Genomic DNA, 27,847 nt, shown 5'->3' on the forward strand with positions numbered 1-27,847 from the left:
TTTCTGCTGCTGACTCCACTGCCACAACTGAGTGTCTATCTCAGCTAGTTCCCCCTACCACTGTGAACATCTCTGATCAGACATTTTGAGGAATGTCCAGAGACTTGTCAGAATTTTGGGTGAAAATATAATGGATTGGGAGACTTCTTTCATTTTCAAATGAATAAAAGTAAGTTTATGATAGGTTGAACCAAGACTTTTAGGAATTGTAGAATATAAAAGGTAAAGAAAGGTATAGCATTTCTTACAAGTTTTATGACAAAGAAAGGCTATATATTGACACATCGTTAATAATAATTACTATAGTTTGTTGCAATCATGTGTCAGGCTCCATCTGAAGAATGTTTATTAAGATCACGGACTCTGGAGCTAGACTGCCAGAATTTGAATCCCAGTTCTGCTCCTTAAGAGCTTTGAGAACTTGTGAAAAACTTAAGGGTTTTGTGCTTAAATTTACTTGTAAAGTGGTGGTAATACAAGTTGTTGTAAGGTTTAAATTAGTATATTAGTAAGTATTGTGAAGTAAATGCAATGCGACGGGTAAGAAAGTTAGGCGTATAAACTATTGAGGAATGCCTGTGACATATGAATCAAATGTGAGGGTTGGGTCTTTTCCCTTTGCACCTCACGAGGATACTGTGGACAGACTAAGGGTGGTAGGTCAAACATTTTACCCTGTTGTGTCAATACTAAAACCTACATTCTCTCCACTCACATCATTGCTTCCGTGTAATGGCTTAAAGATAATTTCAGCATTCTTCTATATTTGTGATTTTAGGATTTTCCTTGTTCCTCCATGATTTGTGAGGCTATAATTTCATCTATTTCAAATGTATAATCATATACAGAATACATTTACCTTATAATTTTAACAAAAAGGCATATTTGTGGTTAAATGTTTACAACTAGAATTTAAGACCTATTTAAATTCCAGAAATGCAGAATGTTACTCAAATGTTCTTTAAAAATGTAACCTCTAAAAGTTTTATTTATCAAACTTAATTTTAAAAATATTTTGTTGGGCTTTTTCTAATAACGAGGGATAAGTAGGTAGATGCTTCCATTCAGAACTCAAATATCAGCCCCAGCCCACCTCCCACCAACGTATTAGCTATGTCACAAATCACTGTGTCTCCATCTCAGCTTTCACCTCCATTGAATGGGGATAATACACAGATAATTCCTTTTTCATGTGTTTCTGTGTTTGCCTTTTGTTCTGAAAGGAAACAATCAGTTGATGCTTGTAAAGTGCTTTAAAAATCCATGATATCAAGGAAACAATCAATAGCAGCAAATTCTTCTGCTATTTTTATACAACTATAAAGGAGCCACTTATAGTAAGGGAAGCTCAAGTAAAATTAATAGAATTTCCCATGGAATATTTTATATGTGTTTAATTTTATATCCCTGAAGGTAATAGAAATTAATAACAGAGTAGTACCTGAAAAATACTTTTCTGAAGTATTAATTTTAATACTTAATATTAATATTAATACTTAATATTAATTTTAACAAATTAAGGAGACTATTCTGCCCACATATACCCACATTCTTGGTCAGTACATTATTATTAAGCTTAAATAGCTATCTTAACTAACACAGACTTCCAAGTGTTACCCATAAGAAACAGATGAATTATTATCTATGCTGTCAAAACTATTCAATGTATTCTTAAGTAACTTTGGTTGTTTACTGGACACAGGGTAAAAATTCAGTCAACAACTGAATTTAACTTAGTTTCACATGGCTTCAGAAGAGTGTATAGCCAAATGTTATACATCTTATTTTCCTATAAAGTGGATGTAGGTATATTTGTTTTTGAAAATCTCAATACTACTTGAAATATTTCTTAATGCAAACCTGGAACAGATAATTTCATAAAGGAAAGGAACATTTTGCAATGCCAGAATAGCATTAAAAATTAAAATATATAGCATTATATTTACCTTGGGCTACATGTGGGGAGATTTAGATATCTCAGTTTAATATAGCTAGTTGATAGGAGTTATGAAACACTATGTAGCTATTTTTATTTAACTTACATATGAGTTACTGATATCTTATAGATATGATAAAGGGTAGAAAGCCTTTTTCTGGAAAAAACTAGGTACAATATAACCAATATACATTCAGGCATATGCTGTTAGAAAACAAATAGGCGATGGAGCCCACTCATGAAATTCCCAGGGGTGTCTGGTCAAATGTTCCAGTTACAGACATGATTTGCCCTTTTTAAACCATAACTCAATTTGTCCAATTAGCAGTAGTTCTACAAAAGGCCTCCTCAAGCTTAGAAAGCTTAGAATATATGGTTAACTCTCATAATATTTAAATTTCCTTTCCTGTGATGTTAGCATCACCCTCTAGAATTATATTCACTGGCTTCTCATTGCCCAGTGCTATATCTAAGGAAAATTGCCAATACTTGCTCCTGCTCAACCAGATGCCCCAGAATGCTGGAAAAGAAACCAAAAAAGAGTGTGTGTGTGTGTATGTGTGTACACATGCATGGTATACAGGAGTATATGTATATTATATAATTATATTACATATAATATGTATATATTATATAATATAATATTATATATGTTAATTATACTATATTATATACATATACTGTATACCATGCATGGAGTATGGTATATAATATATAGGAGTATATGTATATAATATAATAATGTATTATATAATGTATTATATAATAATGTATTATACAATAATAATATAACATGATATATAATATATTATAATTGTATGATATAATAATGTATATAATATATGTTTATTATACTATATTATATACATATACTGTATACCATACATGTGTACACACACACAAACACACACACACACACATATACTCCTGCACGGTATACAGGAGTATATGTATATAATATAATAATAAACATATATTATATTATATAAAATATTATATATAATATAATTATATAATATACATATACTCCTGTATATCATGCATGTGTACTCCTGTATATTATGCATATGTATCATACATGCATATATATGTGTGTGTATATATATATATATATATATATACACACACACACACACACACACACACACTTTGTTTTAATTCTAGCACCTATTGAGCTGTCACTCTTTAAATTTCGGACTTCTTGTCTCACCAAGACAATAAAAAATGTTGGTCAATTATAAATTCAAATGCAAGTATGAGACGTTAATTTCACACTAAAATACTAAGGAAAAACTTTTTTCCCATAGTACTACTTTTCCTGTGCTGGTGAAGCAAAATTGAGAAACATTAACACTGCTATTAAAGTGGATGATGGGCAGAGGTACTCACTGCTTATCAGGTAAGATGTACTTATTTTCTTTCCCACTTCACCTTGTAAGTAGCAGGACTTCCTCTGGGTATTGCTCTTGCCATTTTAAAGTGAAGGTTATCCTGATTAGTATTCACATGCCCCTGTCTGTGAATTAGTGTTTATCAAACCATTTTGCCTTTTGTATTATGTCCTTAAATTCACACTGGAGAGAGAAGTTATAAGGGCCATATTATCAACAAACTTATGTAAGCTAATTTACAAAAAAGCCACGAAAGCCTCATATTATTTTCCACTTACAGAAATCATAAAAACAAACTGGTGTTTCTTTTGATATCAAAATATAGTACATTTACTGTAGGAAGCTTGGAACACCCAAGAAAAACATAAATAGGCAATTAAAATAATCTATTATGCCACAGTCAAGCTAGAGTAATTATTGATAACATACTATTATATTCTCAAAAGCTGTATTTGAAGGTGACTCTATCCCCAAACCCTCACAAACATCAGTTTTTGCCAATCTGATAAGTGAAAATGACATTTGCCCTTAATTGGCTTTCTTCGATTTTTAGTAAGATTTGAATTTTAATGTAGATTTAGGGATTTTTTGTTATTTTGCCTCTTCCACCTTTAAGTGATACTTTAAAACATCTACCACAGTCCTTATCCAATATGTAGACTGAAGTAAATTATTTTGTTATCAAAATAGATTATTATTTAGTACAAAATAATTACTTAAAGCCCATAAAGAAGACAGTAAAGAGGCCAAAGCAGACATTGGGAAAGAAGTTCAAGGAGAGGTTTTAAGGATGTTTTGCCTTCCTTAGACCAGAACTATTTAAATCTTGTCTGGAGTATAGATTCTTAAGAGTATTAACCAAAAAAACAGTCTATTATTAACAAAACTGAGGAGGGGCTACATCACTTATGACTCTCCTGACCACTCAAAATGCACATGAGCATTTTAAGACCTCTGAGACCCTGTTTAATAAAGTCTCACGTTTTTTGCTTAACTCAGGATATAGACACAAAACCCTTAGCATTTTAAACCATTCAGTAACCAGTGTTGGGGGCAATGCACGATGGGAAATGCTGTTTTAGCCAACATAGTATGTTCCTCTGGACAGGGAGATGGCCTTCATCTGGAGGAAAAGCCAGTGTATGATTGTTGGGGCAGCAGTAGGAATCATGTCACAAGAGATATATTTTGGCTCCTAAGGAAACAAAAAGACACATGAGAGGTGATGGGAGAGACAGAGGGGTGCACCAGAAAAAGCTGGCCTGGGGGTGTTGGAAAAAGGCTTTAAAAAGTAGATGAGAACACAGCAATTATAGTTACAGTTTATTAAACACTCACTTTTGTCCAGTCGTAATTAGATATATATGAATTTTCATTTTAAAAAGCAAGTTTAATTATTATCCACATTCCCAGATGGAAAGTGAAAGACGAAGAGATTCAATACAGAAAATAACATGGTTAGAAACAATAGAGTTTCAAGGCTCCTCTTACTCCAAAACCTATAAATAACTTGTAAGTCATGGGCCCTATGACCCATACTGTAGAAAATATCATTGGATCTCTTATTTTCTCCTACCCTAAAAGAACTGCTATATGCTCAAGACAAGATAAAGATAAGGATTAAAAAGTACCTTTCCAGTAAACAAAACAAGTAGCAGCAAGAACAATAGTAATTAGCACACATCAAGTAACTACCGCATGCGTCGCAAGCACGTGGCTGTGACCAACCATAATGTCCATTGTGTTGGTTAGGTCAGGCTGCCGTCACAACCTACCACCGACAATGTGGCTTCAACGACTGAAGCTTAGTCTAAGATGCAGGGATTGGCAGGATTGTTTTTTCCCAAGGCCTCTCTCCTTGGCTTGTAGATGCTCTCTTCCCCTGTGTCTTCACATCACACTCCTCCATGTGTATCTTTGTCTTAATCTCCTCTTCTTAGAAGGACATCATCATATTGTATTCAAGTTCACCTAATGATCTCATTTAAACTTATTTCTTTGAACACCCTGTCTTCAAACACAGTCATATTCCGAAGTAGTGAGGCTTTGGATGGACATACAAATTTTGGGGAGACATAATTCAGTCCATAACACTCATTTTGCACATTTGAAAGCTGAGACTCAGAGAAGGTAGACATTTTCTTAAGATCGCATTGTTAGCCTACGGGAGGGCACGACTAGCACACAGATCTCCTGCCTCCTGGCATAATATTTTTTTTCACTATAATGTGTGTAGTTTGTGTTTTAAAAGTGACAACGTATTATGTAGAGTGTTCTTCAAAGACATGTTAAATGTGAAACATTTTTAAAAAGTCTCAAGAATACCTGTTTTTCACTGTCCTTGTCACATGTCACTTTGAAGGATATTTAATAACAAAAATATCACTTTCCTTTCTGTCATATAACTTTCTTTTGGCAATTTAATATCCACTGTTGCTTTTTATTTTTAACAGAGAGTGGCTGATAACCTGTCTATATCTAGTCTAAATTATCTCTATTCAGAAGTATTTCTTCACAGATCCTTGGTTTCTTTTGAAGTAATAGAAAATTTCTAGCAATTGTTCTTTTGTCTAGATTATCACATAAAAAGAACAAAAAATGAGAATGGGGATCTATTAACCTTAGTTTTCTGTATTGTGTAGGGTGCATGAAAGTTAATGGAAAAATACAATGAAAATAATAAATAAACTTCTAGAAGTAAAAAGAAAAGAAACTTCAACTTTAAGTGTATTTTTTTCAATTTTAAGTTTAATTCAATTAATGTTGTAGTCATAATTTTTTTCGCTATTAACATACTCTTTAAAGTAAAGGTAAATTGTATGCACACATTTCACTCCAAACTCTACATTCCTTCACCTTGTTTCTGTTGAGAGATGACATTTTCTTTGAATATGAATAGGAGATGTGTCCTTCCTCACACGCTCTTATGAAATGCTGAGGAAAAGAACAACAAGGTTGCACTAGACCCATGAAGAAGAGCTTTCTCGAAAAGAGTGAAACTAATACCCTCTGTGAGCAAAAACTGAGTTCATATTTTTAGAACAAGACAATGTATTCTGCAGAGTAACTTGGCCCTTTTGAAAAAGAAATGTGTGATTGTTTAATCTAACAAAAGCAGGAAGTAAAATAGGAGCTTAAATAAGGTGAAATATACAGTGGCATAATGAAGATACTAAAAACACACATATTAAAAACTATTTAGTGATAAATTAGCTACAGCTGTTGCTCATCTTTTAATCAAGGGAAAAATGAAAATGGGACCAAGCAATGAGGTTTGGCTGCTGAACAGCAGCATATATAGTATATCAAGAGGCAAAGCAAGCACAAATAGGTATGGACTTGTCACCCACTGTTGAAAACCATGGGTGTGTAAGCACCATGTGTCCAGAAAGACAAAGATAGTGTACATGCATTCTATGGCAGACACAAACATGACAGTGTGATGTTGCACTTTATCTATGCCTGTTGATATATTTATGATATTTATGTATGACTCATATTGTTACTACCATAACATGTTACTTGTATTCTCATAAGCATTATTAAATATTTCCAATATATCACATATACTATGATATAATTATACATATACATATATATATATATAATTCCCCCAATTTAAAGTCCTAATTATCTATCTTAGTTATTTAGAGAGGTAAGGTTTATATTTCAAAGATAGAAATAAATTGGGCTTTTCTGATCTTGTCAGTTATGGGACTTTGAAGTGTTTCTTTAAGTGTATACTATTAAAATACATCCATGAATTTTCAAAAAAATCCCCATTTGCAATCTTAATCTTAACTCATAGTCCACATCCTGATTTGTAAGTAATTGCATAAACTCTACCAGTTCTCCTAGAGCTTTCTCATGAATTTTGTTGGTTTGTCCCTTTGTTTGGAGAAGACAACTCCTATACTAAGAGCTGTACAGAACCAAATAAAGTAGAACAAGTGGGAAACATCTGTAGTTACTCTTGATAGAATCATTTATCAGTTACCGTTTACGGATAGTCATGTGGACATGCAATGAATCATGTTGACTTTTTAAAAAATAGCATAGTGGGTATGTGAACAGTGAATGAGACCTAAGAAGATTGACCTACACCAGTGAAACCCATGCATTAATGAGTATTTTCTCAAGTCATACAGAACTGCATACCAAGCCTGCACCACACTACATTATTTCTCTTAAATGATGATAGGAGGATTTCCTTAAGTCAGTAATAGTATGAAAGGATGAGAAAAAGGAAATAATGTATATCTGAGACCATTTAAGTAGGAAAGAGTGAGTGTAAGTTCTGCAAAGATTATGCTAGTCAGGTTGTTTAGGTCATTGAATGCCACGGTAAGAACTATGAGCTATACTATGTGCAATATTGACCTACTAGAAAGTTTTTGAGTAAGAGAGCCTATGGCATCAATTAAGTATTCACTTTCCTTAATGGGGTATGCTAAGCTACAGTATACAATAGACTAAATTTCTGCACCTCTTGAGATCCACTCTACAGTGTCTTTCTCTCTTCTCTGGACCTTTGACACTGGCCTATGTAGATTACATTAATGGGCTCTGGTATGGGTTGAATTGTGTCCCCACAAAATTCATGTTTTGAAATCCTAACCTTCAATATCTAAGAATGTGACCTTATTTTGAGATACTCTTTAAAGAAGTAATCAAGTTAAACTGAGGTCATTAGTGTGGGCCCCAATCCAATGTGACCAGTATCCTTATAAAAGGGGACATGAGGACACAGAGAGGGAAGCAAATGCCATCAGGACAATATTCCCTTGGCCCGGTGTGGTGTCCCAGAGGCTGGCCTACTCAGTGAGGGTCTAGGCTCTGGGCAGATGGTCTTCTCCCCTAAGGTCTGATAATTTATTTCTTCCTAGTAGCCTTTAAATATAAAAATGTTTTCAGAGTAATTATAATATGCTGTGGCCCTGGAATATTATATTATCCTAAGTGGCTTTCCAACCCCTTGACCATATCTTTGGGAAGAGTTCATTTATTCAACCTTGTTCTAGTTATGTTAATTTAAATAACTAACGTGAGGGGCGGAAATGGGAGGGAGGTAGGGGCAGGACTGGGAATATGAGACAGAAAACTGTACTTGAACAAGAATTAAATAAATTTTAAAAAATGTGCCACGTGTTTTTGGCTGAAAACATGAGTCTCCTCCAGTCAGCAGGGCAGAGCACAAATGGATGGCTCAGTAGGGGTAGGCCTAGAAATGGCACATCTCACTTCTCTCGGCATTTTGTTCCCTGTAGATTATTAGTTCTGTGCAAAGGGAGCTAGGAAAGGTTGCTTAGCATAGTACCACGGAAAAAGAGAAATCAGCGAAAACAATACGGAGTAGACAAGATGAGAAATATTTCCAAGGAAAGTAAGATAACTGCCTTTGTACATAAAGGCAAAAATAATAAACAAAATTTATAACACTTAGCAGTTTAATTTAAATGTCAGTACTTGTATTCATTTTAATCTTGGCTCTGAGTAGATTATTAGACTGCTTCTAAGAAGAAAAGAGAAATTAATATATATACTGCTTATTCATTATTTATAACTTGCTCAAAAATGCATGCAGTATCAGATTACATGGTATAAATAATTTCATTTCATTGTCTTTCTGTGACTTAAATTATCCGAACAGATAATTGTCTTACTTAAAGGATGAGTTCATAATGCTTAGAAGTAATAAATTATTACACCATAAACCTTGAACTTCTTATTTCTTTGAATGGCATGAAATATTATTAAAATGCAAAAATATGTATTTAAAACAGAGCAGTCTGAAAGAAATAAATTAGTTTATGTATTATTATATGTATACATACACATATATATATAGACATTGTTTTATATATAAATGCTCTAATAGTCTCCAGTTATATACTATATATAATTATATATGTATACACATATATACAATGAGAATATTGTATTCTCATATATACAATGAGATGTGTACTTCAGTAAGCATCAAGTTTTGTACTTCTTTTGAAGATGTTAATAATAAAACCAAGGACTTGGCATGTGTTACCCAGAGCAGGAGGGCTTTGGCTCAGAGAGCCGGAGAAGCAGTGAGGTGGGGAAGAAAAGAAATAGGCCATTTAACCACTTTCTAAAACATAAGGATTTTTTTCCCTAATGAAATATGTACATTAGTTCATTAATCTTTTCTGCCAATGGAATAAAGATTTTACTTCAACTTGAACAAAATAAAGATTGAAAAATTGATTTTAATTCTTTAATTTTTTTAAATTTTATTTATTTATTTTTAGAGGGGAAGGGAAGGAGAGAGGGAGAGAAATATCAGTGTATGGTTGCCTCTGCCGGGGACACACAATGTATTGTGTGTCCCCTGCCAGGAACTGGCCTGCAACCCAGGCATGTGCCCTGACTGGGAATCGAACTGCGATCCTCTGGTTCATAGGCCCGTGCTCAATCCACTGAGCTACACCAGCCAGGGCTATGATTTTAATTCTAAAATGATATTTATAAACGTAGCAAAATATCCCTCTAACATAAATCTACTTTTTTCTCCCTCCCAATTATATATATTAATTCAACACAAAACAGTGAAATTTTGTCATTTAAATATGGAAAGGAGACTTTTAAAATGTAATTTACATAGGCTAGTTAATACAAGTAGAAATTAAGCATTTTTAAAGTTATAATTTAAACTCAATTTATACAAATACTCCAATAAGTTGATTACCAGTTACTTTTAGAAACGATTTTAAAACACAAGTTAAAATCATTATATATTTAAAAGTTGGGCATTTCCCATAACTTACTTAAGCATCTGAAAACATATTACCTGTTACAAAATTGCTGAAATAAATCTCACAGTTACTGCTAATATTTATACTGTTTGTCAAAGGATAGAAACAGGAGTTTTAGTTGTACATCACAGTTAGACATCAGAATGTTGCCTGTTTTTTCCTTAAGCATGGCATTTGTCGTTACTCTATGGAAAGGTAGGCTAAAACTCTGCATCTGATTGATGCTCAGCCTGGAGGTCGGCTGAACTTTCAGCATTTTTGGAATGCTTTAGATGGGATCATCACAGAAGGTTCAGACAGCACCACAAACAGCATTCTGCAGCTGTCTGCCTGGGCGTTTGTGGGGAAGCTGTTACATCCAGGTACTTTACCACACATGCAGGATATAAGAATAAAGTTCACAAAAGACAAAAGCCTGACTGCTTCTCTTTCAAAAAGAATGTATTTTCTGAGCACTTTTTTAAACAAGATAATATTATAATCTAGAAATAAATGAGATCATAAAGTTGGCTTCATTCTTTCAAATGCTTGCTGCCAATAAGTAAGAATTGATGAATGAATCTTAACAACTCAGTGACAACTACGGAATCATCCAAATGTATGTTCTTTAGAGGCTCAACTTTGTGTGAAAATAAAGGCTGGCATAAAAATAGATTTCAACAGGTAACAATGGATTACACATGTTTTAATTGGAATTGAAATCTGCCTTGCTTTAGATGTTAATTTGTGCTTTCCCCTGATTAAGAGAGAGACTGGCTTAAATGACTTAGACTTAAAAATCTGATTCCTGGAATATTTCTGCTGCGTAATATACAACTTGTCTCATAGCCTGTCCTTGTGATTTGCCTTATTTTCTCTTAACTTTTCCACGAGGTGAACTATGTCTCCTATGCTAATATAAACATACTGAAAACAAATTGAGGGTAGATGGTTCATAATTTTAATGTTATGTAAAAGAAAACAGATACTAAAGAAAGGTTTTATTAAACAGATAAAAAAAGTTATACCAATCACATTTTTGCAAAACTTGACTGTTAAATATTTATTTTTTATTTTATTTTTTAAAATTTTATTTGTTTATCTTTAGAGGGCAAGAGAAGGAGAGAGGGAGAGAAATATCAATGTATGGTTGCTTCTTGTGTGTCCCCTGCTGGAAACTGGCCTGCAACCCAGGCCTGTGCCCTGACTGGGGATCGAATCGCGATCCTTTGGTTCGCAGGCCCATGCTCAATCCACTGAGCTACACCAGCCAGGGCATGTTAAGTATTAAAATATATATGTAAATGTATGCAAAGATTGGTGTTCTTTTAATAACAGAAACTTGCAATATTGAAGACAATTATTAAATGACAAATTCTTATGAACTTGAAATACTAAGAAAGAGTCACTTAGGTACGTCCAAAATGCTAGATACATGACACTCCAAATTTAAATCTTTATAACATTTTTAAGTAGGTCACCACAGTGTAGTTAACTTACTGACTCAGTGAATGTAAGGAAGGACAAATGTTGGGAGTCAACTGTGTGGGAGGAGGTGAACTCACTTTTGAGAAACATTTAAAATAATCAGCATTATCATTTCTCAAAATTAACACAATTCAACTCCTCTCACAACTATAAGTAGAAAATGACTTATTTAGTATCATTTCCTTTATTAATTGAAAGTGATTTTGTAGAAAGAAGTTTCATAGCATCACTAATGCAAGCTTTAATGTGGATTCTCATTACGTGTTCATGGCAATGAACTCAGAATCAAAAGCCAATCCGTATTTACTTTTTTATTTTTATTTTTTTTAGTTTTAGCTAATTAAATTTATTTGGATGACATTAGTTAATAAGACTATGTAAGGTTTCATACGTACACTTTCTTGGTACATGGTTTGTACATGATAATGTATGCCCACCAACCAAAGTCAAATCATCTTTCATCCCCATATGTTTGAAAGATGATGTGGTACCTACATATATATTTGCTTTCTTTAGTTGTATATTACCAGTTTTAAAACATGTAACAGTTTTCTGTTGACATCAACTTTTTCAGGAAGGATAGCCAATTATCTTTTTCTAGTACTGTCTTTTTTATAACCAAATATATTAAATATAACATGCTTCAAGTTAAATGAATATAACAATGCAAAGTTAAGTTTCAAAGCATTCTAATTGGGAAGTGTGGCATACTTCCAAAAGGGTCTTCACAGTTCATTGAGTAGAGCCCACTTGGCATAATGTAGTCTGTATATAATTTAGATTGTACACACGAATCTCTCTCCAAGTCAACATTCTCTAAATTTGTCAATTATCTGCCGCTTGGCTTACTCTCTGTATGACCTTGTAGTTTGCTTTAATTGCTAAAGCCTCATTGATCACCACATGTCATTAGAAATGAATACATTAAGGCTGCATCCATAGATTCAGTAGCAGAAAAATTCTAGGAACCATTGAAATGTTAATTCCTCAATAATCCTGTCCAAGGTGTTTATTTCTGTAAGAACAAATCGTTAATGACTAATTTATGCTTCTGTGAAGAAACACTATGATGACGAATTTGCTTAAATTTAAGGTACAAAAATGACTTTTTAAATTTCAACTTTTACAGGAATTTAATAAATGTTTGAAACAGTACAATGATAATGTGTAAAAAGTTTCTTTTATATAATTGAACAAATGAGGAGTAGTGGTTCTCTGATTGTAAAAAAAAAATAAAATAAAACCACATCCTAGAAAACCTGAAAAGTTAAGCGCAGCTGGAGCTTATCCATTTGTTACGTATGGATAGCCATGACAAGTTGCTTACAGGGGAAGTAGGGAGCGTTTCTGAAAGAATGTTGTAAATTAGAAGAAAAGGGTTCAAGAGGAATAGGATAGTTTCTCCTTACTACTTAAAGACTTGAAAAATAATTAAATAAATTTAAAAAAAAGACTTGACCTGCTTCTGCCCAAAGCCAACTCCTCCATTTGCACCCACCTCCCCTTCACCTTTCTTTCTTGCATTATCCATCTTTCTCTCCTTGCTAGGTCATTTCTCAAAAAAATAAAAGCAGGCTTTAAAACATCTCTGCTGCCACACAACATCCTCCCAGACTTTGCATTACTTGTATTCTGCCCCTCTTCCCTCGGAGCATCTCCAAAGTGTGCTACTCATGGGTAGTTCAGTTTTGTCATCTGGTATTTACTCTTCAATCTAACCCAATCTGGCTTGCATGATTCCACAACCAGCACAACTTTCGTTAATACCAGCTAATCTAGGGAGTTTTGTCATGCTGAGAATTTATAGTAAAAAAGGGTGCTGTTAAGTATTACCTCAGGACAATCAGGAGAAACAGGTACTATTCACTCAGAGCCGGACACTTGTCACCTCCTATGACCTTCATGTTAAGAAAGTCAATATACATTCTTCTGTCTTCATCGTAAAGTGCTTCAGTAGCACTCCATCTTCTTGATATCATTTTCTCTTTCTGCTTTAAAGAGTACATTTTTGGCATTCCTCCTGTTTCAGTGACCAGTTTTTTTTCTTTCTGTTCTTAGGTCTATTCTACCTTAGAAATTTCTTCTGAATTCCAAACTCCTCTATTCAAATTTCATGTTTCCTGATATCTTTTCTTAAAAGCCACATTCCTGTCTTAAACTAAACATCTCCAAAATAAGATTCCTGGTCTCCTATCCTTCCAACCCACCTTATTTCTCCGTACCCCTCCCCATGGTATTTCCTGTTTCAGCAAATAACTGCCATTTATGGATGAGCTGAGAATCATTTTTGACTTCTCATCATTTTATTCTTTATCTACAAGCCCTATGAAAAAGTCTTTTCCAAAATTTCATCTTTTTTGATTGAGTTTATTGGGATGACATTGGTTAATAAAATGATGTTGGCCAGGTCTACAAATCTATAATACATCCTCTGTATATTGTATTGCGTGTTCACCACCCAAAGTGAAGTCCCCTTCCATCACCATTTATGCCCCCTTTACCCTCATCTCTCTCCCCCCACTGTCCTTTCCTTCTGGTAATCACCATACTGTTTTCTGTGTCTGAGGTTTCTTGTCATTTTGTTTTGCTTTTTTTTTTTTGCTTAATTTCTTTACCTTTTTCACCAAGCCCCCAAACACTCCTTTCCTCTGACACCTGTCAGTCTGTTCTCTGTATCTATGAGTCTGTTTCTATTTTGTTTGTTAGTCTACATTGTTCATTAGATCCCACATACAAGTGAAATCATATAGTATTTGTCTTTGTCTGGCTTATTTCAGTTAGCATAAAAACAATTCATCTTTTTCTTTTAGATTAAATTTATTGGGGTAACGTTGGGTAATAAGATTACATAGGTTACAGGTATACAATTCTGATGTATCATCTGTATATTCCATTATGTGCCTACCACCTAAAGCCAAACCTTCTGCCATCACCATGCATTTGACCCCCTTTGCCATTTAGTATCCTCCCACCCCACTTGCTTCTTAAACACCATACTGTTGTTTGTGTCTGTGAGTTTTTGTTCATTTGTTTTTCTTGTTTGTTCATTTGTTGCTTTCAGTTTTATATCCCTCACAAGTGAAGTCATATGGTTCTTAACTTTTTCCATCTGACTTACTCCACATGAAATGAAATTTATTAAATTTATTTGGATGACAGTTAATAAGACTATATAAGGTTTCATACGTACACTTTCTTGGTACATGGTTTGTACATGATAATGTATGCCCACCAACCAAAGTCAAATCATCTTTCATCCCCATATGTTTGAAAGATGATGTGGTACCTACATATATATTTGCTTTCTTTAGTTGTATATTACCAGTTTTAAAACATGTAACAGTTTTCTGTTGACATCAACTTTTTCAGGAAGGATAGCCAATTATCTTTTTCTAGTACTGTCTTTTTTATAACCGAATATATTAAATATAACATGCTTCAAGTTAAACTTAAACAAGTTAACTTATTCTCACTATCCATGCATGTTGTTGCAAATGGCAGTATTTTGTATTTTTTAAGGCTGAGTAGTATTTCATTATATACAAACACATACACAACACACGTACATCACCTGGTGCAACTGGTTAAGAAGGGCATGGTACTTATACAACAAAATTTCATCTGATATCTGCTCATTTTTCTCTCCCTTCTGAACCTGGTCTGTCCAAGTGTCCATCAGTTTTTAATAGCAGTTCTTCCTTTCCTGATTCTAAATGGTCTTCTCACTTTGGCCAGGGTGATTTAAGGTATTCTGCATCAAATCACTTCTCTGAAGGATTGTTGGTGCCTTACCTTTCCTTTCCTCACCACTGCTAACAAGGCCCCACACAACTAGGCTTCTGCATTTTTCTCTACCTCTCCTAACACCAGTCTTCATCCACTGTCAATCTTCCATTCACTTGGACAGCCTATCACTTCTGAAACCCTCTAAAAAGCTTTCCTGCTTTATGGCCTTTAATTTTACTGTTCTTTCCAACTGAAATATTACGTCTTCCTCTTTAGTATTTTTCTTCTCTCCTGTCCTCAAGTTGTTCTTCCCATGCATCTTTCTCTTTATTATTGAAGTTTCAAATTACAAGCTATCCCTTTGGTAACCTCTCCTAAACTGTCTAAAGCTTTTCCATGTAAGTGTTATCTGCCACAGCACCCATTTCTATCATGTAGTTCCTTGTTTTATGCATTGATTTTTCTCTGTTTCTAACTAGACTGTAAGAGTCACCCCCCCAGTGTTTAGGGTTCAGGGACCTATCTTGTTTCCTGGTGAATGTATCTCTAGCACCTAGCACAGAAACTGGAACATAAGTAGACACTTAATAAGTACTATTAAATAATGAATGAAATGGAGGAATTAAATCTTATTTCATATCTCAAAGGTTTCCAGGTATTGAAGAGCAGAGAAAATTACCAGGGAAGGAAGGAAATCACGGAGTGGGGCATATCTGTTGTCTTAGGAAGAAGCAGGGTTTACAGTGAAGTAAAACAGAAGCAGTTTGGAGCTGCCATAGAAATTAGAAGGCCTACTTGGGTAGGGTCCCTGGGCTTTCCAACCACCTAGAGACACTTCCAAAATTTTCCCTACAGTTACATAACACTGTTTGAATATTTACACTAATCAGGATATAATCTGATATATTAAAGGCTTTTAATAGAGTATCAATATTTATATAATCAGTATATTTGTAAATATTTTATTTATTTATATTTAAGCAGAGGGGAAGGAAGGAAGAAAGAGGAGGAAACATCAACGTGTGGTTGCCCCCTACTGGAGACTTGGCCACAACCCAGGCATGTGCCCTGACTAGGAATCTAACCAGTGACCCTTGGATTCATAGGCCGGCACTCAATGCACTGAGCCACACCAGCCAGGGCTACAATCAACATTTTCAATGAGTCTTATTTTTTCCCAAATATCCTAAAATACATTTTATTTCTAACATAAAATATGAAGTTTACTGGGTGTTCTTTTACCTGTGTGCATGCATGTTTGATTTAGGTTATAAATGGCCAGCAATATGGAAACAGAGTTGATTTAGCTGAGTTATCATTACTGTGGTTATTTAAATAAAGGAAGTCATTAACTTGTCTTAACTTTGAGTCAAAGTTTATCTTGTAATATTTTACAGTTGAAGTGTATGTTAATTATTGGAAAACTCACTAAAATAGAAACTTAATTTTATTCAAATGGTTGAAAATTTTTAGGATAGCATTAAAAAGAATGCAGAATGGAAGGCCAAGTACTAAAGTAAACGTTTTGTTCCATGAAATTATAACACTTAAAATAATCCAAAGTGATTAGATTCATGTTAAATGTATTTGAAAGTACCTTAAGTAACACAACCCATTCAGAACTATACAAAGCTTGTCATTAGTAATTTCACTGGTGGCTCTAGGGAACTTGATTTCTTAGCATATCTATTAAAGACAGCCAGTTCTTCTCTTGGGATTATCATATCACCCTGAGACATGACAATTCTTATGTGAGGAAATATTAACTCCCACATTTCTGTCAGTACTTAAGACTAAATAGAAATGTTCTGATACAGCATAAACTTATAGTTAAAATGTTTAACTTCCTGAAATTAGAATGGGCATTGATTTTACAAAAGGGAAAAAATTTGCTTAATGCTGGATTTGAAGGCTACAGATTGATATGGATAGCATGTGACGACCTACCTGGAACAAAAATGATTATATAATTGGATTGGCTTTCTTTTTAGTCAGTTTTCATATAAATAATTATTAATGCATGCAGGAAAAATCTAAAATTAAAAGCTGAGCACTTTGACAGTAGCAACTTTATTACTTTTTATATTTTCAAGGCTTAAAAATTACATTACAGAAAAATTAATAAATGTTTATTAAATAATTGATTGATTAAATAAAAAATATTTTCAAAATAGGCATTTAACATTGTCGGAACCAAATTATTTTTTTCAAAAAAAGAATAGAAGAAAAGAAAGCTCTCTATATACCTATATAGTTCTAGTAGAAAAGTATTACTTTTTAGAAAACAGTATAAAATGTTATCTAGTATATCCCCATGTAAAATGAACTGTTTATTAGGCACATTACTATTCTGGAGGAAAAATCTACCCTATGAATAAAAATAATGGGTCTTCTCAGATCCACTTGTGAGGTGACAGGAATATTAAACCAAGCAGTAACACAAGGTGAACATAGATATTATGTTCATAATTATTAACCTCTTGCTCCTTCATTGTAAGAACAATTAAGAATAAATTTATTAATAAGGTTTCATTGCATTAATGTGATGATAATCATCATGTAAGAATTAGCTTCTGATACAAAGTTTTCCTTAAATAGAAAGCAAAGCATGAATCAAAGACACCACTAAGAAAATATTTTGCAAAGTTCCTACCTTTTGTGACAGCATGGATAAAACTGAAGAGCATTATGCTAAGTGAAATAAGCCAGGTGGTGAGGGACAAATACCATATGATCTCACCTTTAACTGGATCCTAATCAACAAAACAAATAAGCAAGCAAAATATAACCAGAAACATTGAAATTAAGAACAATCTAACAATAACCAGAGGGGAGATGGGAAGGGATAATAGGGGAGAAGGGGGGAAGGGTTTTCAGGAACAACTATAAAAGACACACAGACTTTCGATTCCCAGTCAGGGCACATGCTTGGGTTGCAGGCCAGTTTCCGGCAGGGGCCAGTTCCCTGCCGGGGATGCACGAAAGGCAACCGTACATTGATGTTTCTTTCCTCTCTCCTTCCCTTCCCCTCTAAAAAGATAAATAAATAAAAAATATTAAAAAAAAAAAAAGACACACAGACAAAACCAAGGCGGAGGGTGGAATCAGGGGAGGCAGCTGGGGATGGCTAGGGTGAGGCGCAGTGGTGGAGGGGTAAATGCAGACAACTGTACTTGAACAACAATAAAATAATTAAAAAATAAATTAAATAGAAAATATTTTGCACTCAATCAATCAAATCTTCACAGCAGAAAGTGCAGTATTTCCTTACTTCCAGCTCCAATAGATCAAGTATCAAAGTAAAGTCATCTTCCTTAGCAGATGGAGAACAGCAATGTGATCCCTCTGCCACTGTCTTTATTTCTTGCTACCAAACAAAGAACAGATGCTTGTCCATCCTCTGAGAGTGATAGGCCTTTGGCTTATCGAAACCCCTGTAGGCACAGCATTCTATATTTACCTAACTGCTATTGGAGTGCCTGTCTCCAAAACAAGAAAGTTGGTATCAGGTAACCTGAGGTCTGTTCTTTTTTTTTAATTAATTTATTTCATTGTTGTTCAAGTACAGTTTTCTGTCTTTTACTCCCATCTCAGCACCCCTCCCCCTGCACAGTGTTCCCCACCTTCCTCCCATTTCCACCCCCCTTAGTTTTTGTCCATGTGTCCTTTATACTAGTTCCTGTAAATCCTTCCCCTTTTCCCCTGAAATTTCCTTCCCTCTCCCATCCGGTCACTGTCAGCCTATTCTCTATTTGAGTATCTTTGGTTATACTTTGCTTGCTTGTTTGTTTTGTTGTTTAGATTCCTGTTAAAAGTGTCTGTTCATTTGAACAGACACTTCTCCAAGGAGGACATACAGAGGATCCAAGAGACACATGAAAAGATGCTCAATATCACTAGCTATTAGAGAGATGCAAATTAAAACCACAATGAGATACCACTTAACACCAGTCAGAATGGCCATCATAAACAAAGCAACAAACAACAAGTGTTAGAGAGGTTGTGGGGAAAAGGGGGCCCTAATTCATCGTTGGTGGGATTGCAGACTGGTACAACCACTATGGAAAACAGTATGGAATTTTCTCAGAAAACTAAAAATGAACGTGCCTTTTGACCCAGCAATTCCACTGCTGGGATTATATCCCAAGAACCATGAAGTTTGTTCTTGAAAGGACACCCTTCTTAATCTCTACTGGAAAAAATCTATCTCTAATCTACACCTCATTTTTTTCAGTCTCAGCATCATTGACGTGTTGTGTTCTTTGTTGAAAGGTGCTGTCCTATGCGTTGTATCCCTGGTTTCTAATCAACACACACACACTTCTGAACTATTTCATAACTCCTATCAGTAATTTCCAAATTACAATTGCAAAGAAAGTTTTATACATTTTTTCTACTTTGGAGTAGGAAAGAAAGGAAACAAATAGCCTGTGCATTCTGAATCTTTTTGAAGAGTTAATAGCACATTGATTATGTTTAGGATTCAGAAAGTGGATTGTCATTGAATATTTCATGAATCAAAGGTAAAGTTTTATTTGTCAGTATGACCTGACTAAAATAATGATTTTAACTTTAAAAACAAAATGTCCTAGGTAAGGCAAAATGACACTTACATATTTCTGCTTGAGTCTTTAAAATAATTAAACTGATGACAAATAACATCTGCAATTGTCCTTCCCCTCAGCCACAGCCACTATGATATGATAGTATAGAAAGAGGACTTGTGAGGAACTAACTACAATGAGATTTTTAAACTGAAATAGGAACAGTAGAAAAAGTTAAAATTATAGTCACAGACGGAGCTGTTCTGATTGACCTTGCATTTTTTTTTTCAGTTCAGGTGCTAACCCTGGTATCCCCACACTATTTGTTCAGTCATTTTTGAAACAGGAAGGCTGGTGGCCATGGAATTTGACCACAATCCCTGAATCATTCTTAACACTACTGAATGCCTCACCTTTCTCCTAAGGGACTGCACAATCAAATAAAAAAAATAAAGCTAACTTGGGAGCAGAGGGGGAGAATATAAATTTTGTGAATCTTCCTTTTTCCCCACTATAAAGAACCCCCAACAAGCATCATTTCCAAATGTACCATATAGAAATCTCAGCCAATAACATATATACAAAACATACAATTTTATTCTCTACAACTTCATTTCATTTTTCTTCTCCATTCTGATAGAATGAAACTGTTTCTATAACAGAAAATCAGTTTTAGTCGAAAGTTTCTCCCTCTGTGCCTGTGATTTTACCATAGTGCCGAGACACAGGTGATACTGTGATCATGTACATTGATGCCATTGGATCAACAGCGTCTTGGGAGACAGTCCTGTTTTACCTGGTTATTGTCATTAGGTCACACAGAGGGTGGAACCCAAGCCTTCTTTAAACTCAAAGGCAGGAAGAAACTCTATTGTGCTTTTTGCCCTATAAAGAAGAGTTAGCATGGAGTTTGTTGGAAAATAGAAAGGTTAGGCTTTCCAAAACATTTTCATGGGACTTCTTAGGGAACACACTATCTTAGTGTGTGTGTAGTGTACTATGTACTCAATTAGGAAAAACTGGAGTAGCTATTCTACGCCTTAGTGGAGATCTTTTCATGAACAGGATCTTGATGGGTAGGTAACATACGACGTAGTTTAAGGTGTGGTTCCTCTGCTGAGAGCTGGATCGTTAGCAATGGGTAGGGGAGGGGAGACGCTACTCTGTCTTCCCCATCATCTCCCTGTCTCCTCTGGAACTGCTCCTAAGTCACACTCTGGAATCCAAGTAATGATAGAAAAACATTTTGAAAAGCACTTTGTATAATAAATGCTTAATTGGAATAACATCAATAGAAAAATAGTTACAAGAAAGAATATGCATTTTTTGTTGGATTTAAAAACCAGAATTATTTTTACCTTCTTCAAATAATGGCTAAGATAACACTAAATCCTTGAAAAGACAATTTTTAATAAATTCCAGTGTATTTTAATTGTGTGGAAATGTCATTAGTGAATGCAATTTACTTCAACAACAAAAATCATCTTAACAGCTTCTTTGATAAGGCATGGATCCTCTCACCTATCTTGGCATTAGAGAAGTATGATACTAGACCAGTTTTTTTTTGTTTTTTTTATTTTTTATTTTTTTTAATTTATTTTTTTAATATAATTTTTATTTAATTCTTGTTCAAGTACAGGTTTCTGTCTTATATTCCCAACCCTGCCCGCCCCCCACCCGGTGCTCCCCGCCTCCCTCCCCTTTCCACCCCCCACCCTTAGTTATTGTCCATGTGTCTTTTATACTTGTTCATGTGAGTCCATTCCCTTTTCCCCTATGATTCTCTCCCCTCTCCCCTCTGGGCCCTGACAGCCTGTTCCATATTTGAGTGTCATTGGTCGTATTTTGCTTGCTTGTTTGGTTTGTTTAGATTCCTGTTAATGGTGAGATCATATGATATTTGTCTTTCACCTCCTGGCTTATTTCGCTCAGCATAATGCTTTCCAGTTCCATCCATGATGTTGCAAAGGGTAGTAGTTCCTTCTTCCTTTCTGCAGCATAGAATTCCATTGTGTAAATGTACCATAGCTTTTTGATCCAGTCATTTACCGATGGGCATCTAGGTTGCTTCCAACTCTTGGCTATCGTAAATTGTGCTGCTATGAACATCGGGGTGCATAGGTTCTTTTGGATTGGTGTTTCAGGGTTCTTAGGATATACTCCCAAGAGTGGAATTGCTGGGTCAAAAGGTACGTTCATTTTTAGTTTTCTTAGAAAATTCCATACTGTTTTCCATAGTGGTTGTACCAGTCTGCAATCCCACCAACAGTGAACTAGAGTCCCCTTTTCCCCACAACCTCTCCAGCACTTGTTGTTTGTTTCTTTGTTTATGATAGCCAATCTGACTGGTGTTAAGTGGTATCTCATTGTGGTTTTAATTTGCATCTCTCTGATAGCTAGTGATATCGAGCATCTTTTCATGTGTCTCTGGATTCTCTGTATGTCCTCCTTGGAGAAATGTCTGTTCAAGTCCTCTGCCCATTTTTTGATTGGGTTGCTTGTCTTCTTTGAGTGGAGCCGAATGAGTTCTTTGTATATTTTGGAGATTAAACCCTTATCTGAGGTATCATTGGCAAATATGTTTTCCCAAGCTGTTGCTTCTCTTTTTATCTTGATACTGTTTTCCTTAGCCATGCAGAAGCTTTTAATTTTGATGAGATCCCATTTGTTTATTCTTTCCTTTATGTTCCTTGCTCTAGGGGACGTATCAGTAAAAATATTGCTGCATGGAATATCTGAGATTTTCTTGCCAAGGCTCTCCTCTAGGGTTTTAATGGTTTCACGGCTTATATTTAAGTCTTTTATCCACCTTGGATTTATTTTGGTGTATGGTGTAAGTTGGTGATACTAGACCAGTTAAAGCAGACTCCTGGAGCCCTGGCCGGTGTAGCTCAGTGGATTGAGCACGGGCCTGTGAAGCAAAGGGTCACGGTTCGATTCCCAGTCACGGCACATGCCTAGGTTGCAGGCCAGTTCGCAATGGGGGACACATGAGAGGCAACCACACATTGACATTTCTCTCCCTCTCTCCTCCCCTTCCCCTCTCTCTGAAAATAAATAAATAAAAAGCAGACTCCTGGAAACAAGTGACTTAGAAGCAAACCTTAACACTGCCACTGATTTTGAAGTCCTGCATTTGTTGCTGTACAACTCAGAACCTTATGTACCTCATTTGTCAAGAGTAAGAAATTATAGTAGCCACTGAAGAGGGTCATTGTGCATGCCATAAAACCTACTGCTTGTGCTTCATGTGCAGAAGTTTCTGCATATGCACAATTATTTTTATTAACTGCTTTAAAATATATTTATAACTTTTCATAATAGTGGATCAAGTTCAAATTGAGATTCTGCTGTTTCTAGAAACATGAAGAAGCAAGACTGTTCAGTCAAATCTGTGCCATCATTATTATGACCAAATATGACGTGATCTGGAAAAGCATGAGTTCTTGCAGTAGACAGCCGGGGTTCTACTGCTGTTCATGACTGTGTGTGCAATGTGGGGCAAGCCCCACAAGTTCTAAGCTTTTACTGGGTGTATTGTGAATTTAAAAGGCTAAAACATGTAAAAACCACCTAGTAGTCACTTAAGTGTTAGCCATTATTATTATTATTTTATCGTGAACATGAATATTTTTTCTTACTTACTATTATATTTTACTTAATAATACCCATTGGTGCTGGATACGATTTGGGAATAGACCACCTCACCTGTGTAGAATAGGGAGAATATTACTAAGATATACTACTTGTGTCTTTAAAAAGTTCAATATAAAGACGTCAAAATAAAGTAGACCTCAGATTCCTTAGCATCAAGCGATGGTAACTGATGAGTATCAAATACTGTAGAAAGCTTTGCTGATTGAATGAATGAATGATGCTTGAATAAATGAAATAATTAATGTGGCTCATAAAGAACTCATGCTGGATGCATCCACATGCACTGAAATATGAAATAATTTGAATAAACTCGGAAGTTGAGTGATTTATTGCTTCTCTCGTTAATTTGGTGCAGGTTTGCTTGTCATAGATCAGAGTCCAGAGAATGAAGACTTGATAGCACCCAGAAGAGAATTACTTCAAGCATTAGAACTTTATATCTGAATTTAGGTTCTTATCCCTTTTGATTATAAATGTAGAAAAGGGGATTTGACTTTGAAAATACTTACTAAGGAATGATCATACAAGTAAAAACACAAATTCTAGGAACTGAGCCAGGCTCTGATTTCTTCTGTCCCTGGAGTGTTTTATTTAAGGAAACCATTGATTTCTGCCACTACTCGGAAGAAACTCATGTGTGAAGGTGGCCAAAAAATCTGCCTCTAATTCAGTTTTCTAGGATCCTCTCCAAGGGAAGATCAACTCTTTTTGAATTAGCATGTGAGCAGCTTTGCTGAAAGTAGCCTTTCAGCTTTAAACTAATTTTTTACTAACATGTTGCAAAAGAAAGAAAAAATTATCTGTGATCATTTCTGTGAATCCTAGAAACTTTGGCTTGCTTCATTTTAATATTTAAGAGGAAGAAAACACTATTATAATCAAATGAAGTTTCTCCAGAGAAACTGTCAACAGCTTACTATTTGCCCGAGGCTAACTTGAGGGTATTTCCTTATGAGATACAGAAGTACAATTAAATTCCATACTGTGTTCCACAGTGGCTGCTAGCTTTATGCCTTAAGATCTGAAGGAAACTGCAAAATCACTAGTAATTTTTATTACTAGATAAACACACTTTCAAAATGGTCCAATAAAAAAAAAGCCCACACTTTGAAGCTTGAAATAACAGAACATATGAACTCCTCCCAGTAAACTGGAGCATTTTCCTTCAATGTATGTGGACAGACATTGTGTTCTCAGAAGTGGCCTCATAAATAAAACATTGCAAAGCACTGTGATATATACAGAACTGACGTTCTTGCCAAGGGTAATCCTACATTGTGCAAAAAGAGAAAGTAAATTGGGGTGATGTTTAGTCTTAATAAGCATGGCTGGTGGGTGCTGTAACTCCAAGAAGTTATACAGATACATTTTGAGTAAGAAGCTCGTGATTTGTAGTAACCTCAGGAAAAGCTGAATTGTAAATACAAGGAAGCAATGTGACTTCATGTAAATCATGTTTTTGGTATTAGGAGACAAGGCCTATATTCTTGCTTGAAATAAATATACTTATAAATTTATTGGCAAACACGTTACGGGTCCTCAGTATAGTCCAGCCACCTTAAGGGCTGCCACCAGATAGCATAGCTGCCACAGTCATGTCAAATATTTATCTGCCATCAATACCCAGAATGCTTTCTTTACCAGTGTGCTACTTCTTGTCATGCATACCCCTTTCTTATCTGATTGCAATTGTCGAATTTTTGCATTCAAAGTAACTGGAAAATTAAATACAAAAAAAACCTCTTCAAGTTCATCTAGTACCATAAAATAAATGCGACATGAGTCAGAAACCTAAAAAATTTCTTTTATATTTCTACCTGTATACTTCTAAATAATAAATGCATATTACCATAATCATCATTGGCTTCCAGTTATGATGGATGGCCAAGTAACTATCCAACATGCAATTGCCCCCCCCTCCAAAAATATAATAGGCTAGTTTTCTTAAAAAAGCAATAGCAAATAATAAAACACATTATTATGAATAGCACATACTGGATTTTGTACAGGAAAATATTTACTACAGTTACCTTTCCTCTTTTTTATACCCTCACCACCTTTCCTCAATACAATAATTTCCCTGTGTATTCTTTATTTTTAGTTTTTTTTGTTTTAATTATTGTTCAAGTATAGTTTTCTGTCTTTTACTCCCATCCCAGCTCACCCACCCAACCCTCCCCCCTCCCTCCCATTTCCACCCCCCTAGTTTTTGTCTATGTGTCTTTTATACTTTCCTGTGTATTCTTTCACAAACATTTCATCAGATCTACCATACAACACTTAGTGATGAGACATCTCTTTGATACTCTCCTTTGTTTGGTGAAATTATATCTGGATGTCCCACTTCCTCTTTCTTGTTTTATTCCATTTTGCTGAAGTGTCTTACATATTAGTTTTCTGGAATCAAAGGAGGCAGGGAAAGTAACAGTCTTCCATATCTGTCTACATCTTTATTCCACCCTCAGATTTAATTTTTATTTAATTGTTCAAGTACAGTTTTCTGTCTTTTACTCCCAGCCCTGCCAACCCCCTGTGCTCCCAACCTCCTTCCCATTTCCGCCCCCCTTAGTTGTTGTCCATGTGTCCTTTATACTACTTCCTGTAAATCCTTCCCCTTTCCCCCCGAAATCCTCTCCCCTCTCCCCTCTGGTCACTGTCCGCCTGGTCTCTATTTCAGTGTCTTTGTTTTTATTTAGCTTGCTTGTTTGTTTTGTTGTTTAGGTTCCTGTTAAAGGTGAGATCATGTGGTATTTGTCTTTTCACCACCTGGCTTATTTCACTCAGCATAATGCTTTCCAGTTCCATCCATGCTGTTGCAAAAGGTAGGAGCTCCTTCTTTCTTTCTGCTGCATAAAATTCCATTGTGTATATGTACCATAATTTTTTGATCCACTCACAGAAAACACTAAGTATAACTTTGAGTAATTTTGGAAGACTGAAAATAGAAAGAAGACTGAGAAAAATCAAAAGATATCACATATAAAGAGATAAATATCTAAAGGCAATAGATTTTCAACAGCAAAATGGTTCTAGAAAGCAGTAAGCAATGTTTTCAGAATTCAGAGGGAAAATCATTCACATTTTGTGTATAAAATTCTAAGCAAAAATTAAATCTGATAAATGAATGCATCTGATATTTATGTGATATGTATCAGATAAATAGATATTTATCTCTTTATATGTGATATCTTTTTATTTTTCTCAGTGTTCTTTCTATTTTCAGTCTTCCAAAATTACTCAGATTTATACTTAGTTTTTTCTGTTTGCCCTCCACTATTTGGACGCTGTGTGGACTGTTCATTTTGTGGCAGGATACCAGAGTACTGTGTCTTTTAGTCTCATATTTCCTGTATTCTCCATTCCTTTTTTTCTGTATTTCTGAGATCCTTTGTATTTTAGCACTTAGATTAATGTTTTTACATCTTAGATATAGTTTTTTCTTATGTTTTAATACCTCTTTCTTATTTTGAATGTTAGAGCTCTAATTATTTTTCTTCTGAATAACATACCTTCATTTGGGGGAAGCTTTGGGGACCTTCTCTTTAGCATTAGCCTTCTGAAACTTCACAGATGTGGTGTTTTTCCTTTAGAACTCACTCTGCTAGATGCCCCATGTACCTTCTGTGGCATAGCAGTTTAGTATGGTCTCTGGGTCTCTTACATTATTTCATTTATTTCCCATTTCTTTACCTTTTTCCTCCTATTTTGGATGTTTCTTTAATTTGTATTTCCCCACTCAAGACCTTTTTTGTAATTTTCACAGTGCCCTGATTGCCCCCCTATACTTTTGTTGCTTTATGAAGAGAGTAATTGTTTGATTTCTCCTTGAAGGTAGTATTTAGTTAGTGTTATAAAGTTTCTTCTGATCCCTGATATCGAAGTTAGGGTCCCAGCAGGAGACAGGTGTGTTTAAAGTCAAAGGGTTTCATTGAGGAGAGTTTAATTAAGAGATTGCTTACAGGTGTTTGGTCAGGGCGAAGGGAGCCAAAAGGATTGTCATGATGACTGAGGAGCCATCACCACACACATGGGCCTAGAAGGAAGGAGAAGGTATGACCACAGCTTGGAAGAGCTTGCAGCTCTGAGGCTGAGGATCAGAGCCACTGTCAAAACTATGGTAGGGGTACACAGATACAGAAGTATCTATGTTTCTGGTGAGGAAGAGTGTGAATGTTTGGCTGCACAAAGTGGAGAAAGGGAACTGAGAGTGTTTCCTCAACCTAAGCGCCTGTGGCTTTAGTCCGGATCTTTGATTACTGTCTAGCCTCGCCCCTGCAGGAGTTCTGCGGCGTAAGCGGGCTCACTGCTGGCATCCTCCTTCATAGGAACTTCGGGAACTGT

General features: G+C 35.2%; 1 protein-coding gene across 1 annotated transcript in view; it reads left to right on the forward strand.

Annotated features, from left to right (window-relative positions):
* Positions 1-27,847, forward strand: part of LOC118978743 (protein eyes shut homolog) — a 753,210-nt gene that overhangs the window by 145,796 nt on the left and 579,567 nt on the right. The window contains exon 4 of the mRNA XM_037034365.1: positions 3,244-3,335. Coding sequence (XP_036890260.1) covers positions 3,244-3,335 — 92 coding nt within the window. The remainder of the gene's footprint in view (positions 1-3,243; positions 3,336-27,847) is intronic.

This window comes from Sturnira hondurensis, unplaced genomic scaffold, assembly GCF_014824575.4.
Source record: "Sturnira hondurensis isolate 20B ecotype Veracruz unplaced genomic scaffold, ASM1482457v3 Scaffold0022136, whole genome shotgun sequence".
In the NCBI taxonomy this organism is placed as follows: Eukaryota; Metazoa; Chordata; class Mammalia; order Chiroptera; family Phyllostomidae; genus Sturnira; species Sturnira hondurensis.